Source organism: Etheostoma spectabile, chromosome 10, assembly GCF_008692095.1.
Source record: "Etheostoma spectabile isolate EspeVRDwgs_2016 chromosome 10, UIUC_Espe_1.0, whole genome shotgun sequence".
NCBI lineage: Eukaryota > Metazoa > Chordata > Actinopteri > Perciformes > Percidae > Etheostoma > Etheostoma spectabile.
Window position 1 is genome coordinate 30,371,197 of NC_045742.1, and position 2,747 is coordinate 30,373,943.

Below are 2,747 nucleotides of genomic sequence, written 5' to 3' on the forward strand. Positions count from 1 at the left end.
ATTGTATGGCATCCATGTTATTTTTAGGCAGTTTGGTTAAGAGAAAGACCAGTTCCTGATATTAAAGATTTTAAAAACGGGTCAAATTTGACCCGAGGACAACACAAGGGTTAAAACATGGCTGCTGTCAATATTTGGTTTTACTGTCCACTGAAGTCCGTCTGGAAACAACAATGAGAGAACTAGTCTGGCCCTTTGTCAAACCAATCCAAACTAGCACGCCATTCGGAAAATATAACATCAAACATTCCTTTTAATCCCATTATTACAGATTCTAAAAAAGACCCTAGATTGTGGGATTTAGCTTGATGCTAAATAGTGTGACATCCTGTTTGTCTCATTAGACCTGTAGTTCTTTTTGTAGTTCATGTGAAGAGACTTACTCTATGATCAACGTTTCACTAACCACACACACACACACACACACACACACACACACACACACACACACACACACACACACACACACACATCTTTGACCATGGTTGAGTAAATAAAGCCATGTAAGTATCCGTCACCTGCACATGAGCAGCTGCTGAACGCTGGTCTTTGAAGAGTGTCTGTGTGTTTGTGAATCTTAAAGGATTAGGAAAGCAGCAGGTCTTCTTCTGTAGCTTAACCTCACTGTTTATGCACGTGGCTGTAGGTGCACACGTGTATGTGTGTGTGTGTGTGTGTGTGTGTGTGTGTGTGTGTGTGTGTGTGTGTGTCTTACCATACTCGGCTCGTAGATGCTCTGGAATGTGTGGCTCATATCCTTCTTTCTCCGGAACCTCATCGAAATCATCATCATCCTCATCATCATCATCGTCTTCCTCTCCGTCTGCAGAAGCCTTCATCTGAGGAAGAGGAGGTAAGGTATTATAAACACAGTAAACACATTTTAAACTACATGGTGTGTTGCATGCAGTGGCAGCCTTATTCATTTTTAAAATCAGTTTTGACAGAATATTCCCCCATCACTGCCTGTCCCGCATATCAAGGTCCTTAGGGGACACAGAAACTAACTAAGAATCTGAGCTGAAAACTCCCCAAAAAAGTTAGGAAGTGAATCTTGAGTTAAGATTAGTTTGTCAAACTACTGTTTTGTTACTTTGACTTCTGAGCCAAGATTGCAGTGCAACAATAGCCCCTACTGTGTGTGTGTGACTTTGTCATTGATGAAATGTGATGAACAGTCATAATATACTGTACATAATGCACAGAACAAGGTGTATGCGAGGGGCTCTGTTATCTAACATTTGCTTTACTTTAAATTATGCAAAACAATACCCACATGTACCCAGCTCTTTTACCAAGTGTCCTATCGGTCCTATATCTCTGCAAGTGAACTGAACAATCCAATTCCTAATGTGCCTGGATTTCCTTCAGCAAAATTCTAAGAAAATAAAAAAACTACATTTATTCGGTGCAAAAAAAGAAGGCTTAGCATTAATTGGGCAAATTCACAAAAGGATTGCACAGCTTTTGTGGCTATTAAACCTAAACAGTGTAATTCTCAAAGCACCAGCACAGGGTGAAATGCACCCCAAACTGCACTAAAACAACTCTCTGTGCACCTGTGCAGCCACACCCAGTTACAGTGAAATAATCAGCGTCGTCAGAGAGTTGGTGGTGATGAAGCACATTTATGAGTCCTCTGCACCTTGCTGGTCAGGACCTGCAGCTCGTTGTCTGAACACTTCATTTCGCTCTCTGCCGACTGTGTTCTTGGTGAAAAGGCACCATTTATACTTTGTCACATGGAGAACTGCACTCAGCTGCAAAACGTCATGGCCGCGTTTGTGCTGTAATGTTATTAGCGTGATATTTTTTGTGAATCGGACCTTGAGACGAGGCAGATAGCAGCTGCAATGGTTGCCCAGTTCATTGTGATATCAGCGGCCACAATCCATTCTTTGTGAATCTGTCCAACAGTCTTTGAAAACAAAAAGTCAGAAATCTTGGTCCATTAACCCAGGGCTAAACCATAAAAGACCACCTGCGGCAGGGAGCCTCCAGATCCTGAGCTGCTGAGAGAGAACACCAATTGGTGGGCCTTTGCTCACACAGAATCAGAATCCTTCTGCTGCAGTGAATGTCAGTGGGGGCAGTTTTGGTTACATGCCGTCTCTGACACCAGCCCAAAGAGAGCACTTGTGTGTTACTCTGCATGTAGGAAGATAAACTGGAAAAGAGGCTGAGAGTACTCCATCACTGCTATCAACACTGATTGGGCCTCCGTGTTGGTGGCACATTGTCCCTTTATTAACCATATGAAATCCTGAATATCATTTCCAAACACAGCATAACTTCAGAAAAAGAGCACATTTGGTGCTCTAGTGAGTATGTATGGCAGCAGTGTGTGAGGGATTGAATCAGAGTAAAGTACAGTGTGTTTGTGTGTGTGATGATGGTGATGCAGGAACATGTGCACGCACGCGCGCATAACATCAAACTACACACACTGAAATGGTGTATACTTCTGTTCTGCTTATCTCTCATTCCTGCACTCTCCTCTCAGGGCTGTGTGACCCCGCTGCTTAGGATGAGAGTGAGAATGTGTGTCTGTGCGTATGTGTCTGTTTGTGTGTCTGTTTGTTGTGTGTGCGATGACCAGCAATCAGCACTAAGCAGAATTTATGGTTTTTAATTTCCTGGTGAGGTTGTTAGCCATTGGCTGGGCTACAATGCAGAACACAACACTCCATACACACAGGGCTCATTTCCATAACACAGACGTGTGTGTGTGTGTGTGAGTGTGTGTG

At 43.1% G+C, this 2,747-nt stretch overlaps 1 protein-coding gene across 4 annotated transcripts in view; it reads right to left on the reverse strand.

Moving 5' to 3' along the window:
• Positions 1-2,747, reverse strand: part of uvssa (UV-stimulated scaffold protein A) — a 51,715-nt gene that overhangs the window by 29,402 nt on the left and 19,566 nt on the right. For all 4 annotated transcript variants that reach the window (XM_032528333.1, XM_032528335.1, XM_032528332.1 and 1 more), the window contains exon 9: positions 716-839. In XM_032528333.1, coding sequence (XP_032384224.1) covers positions 716-839 — 124 coding nt within the window. The remainder of the gene's footprint in view (positions 1-715; positions 840-2,747) is intronic.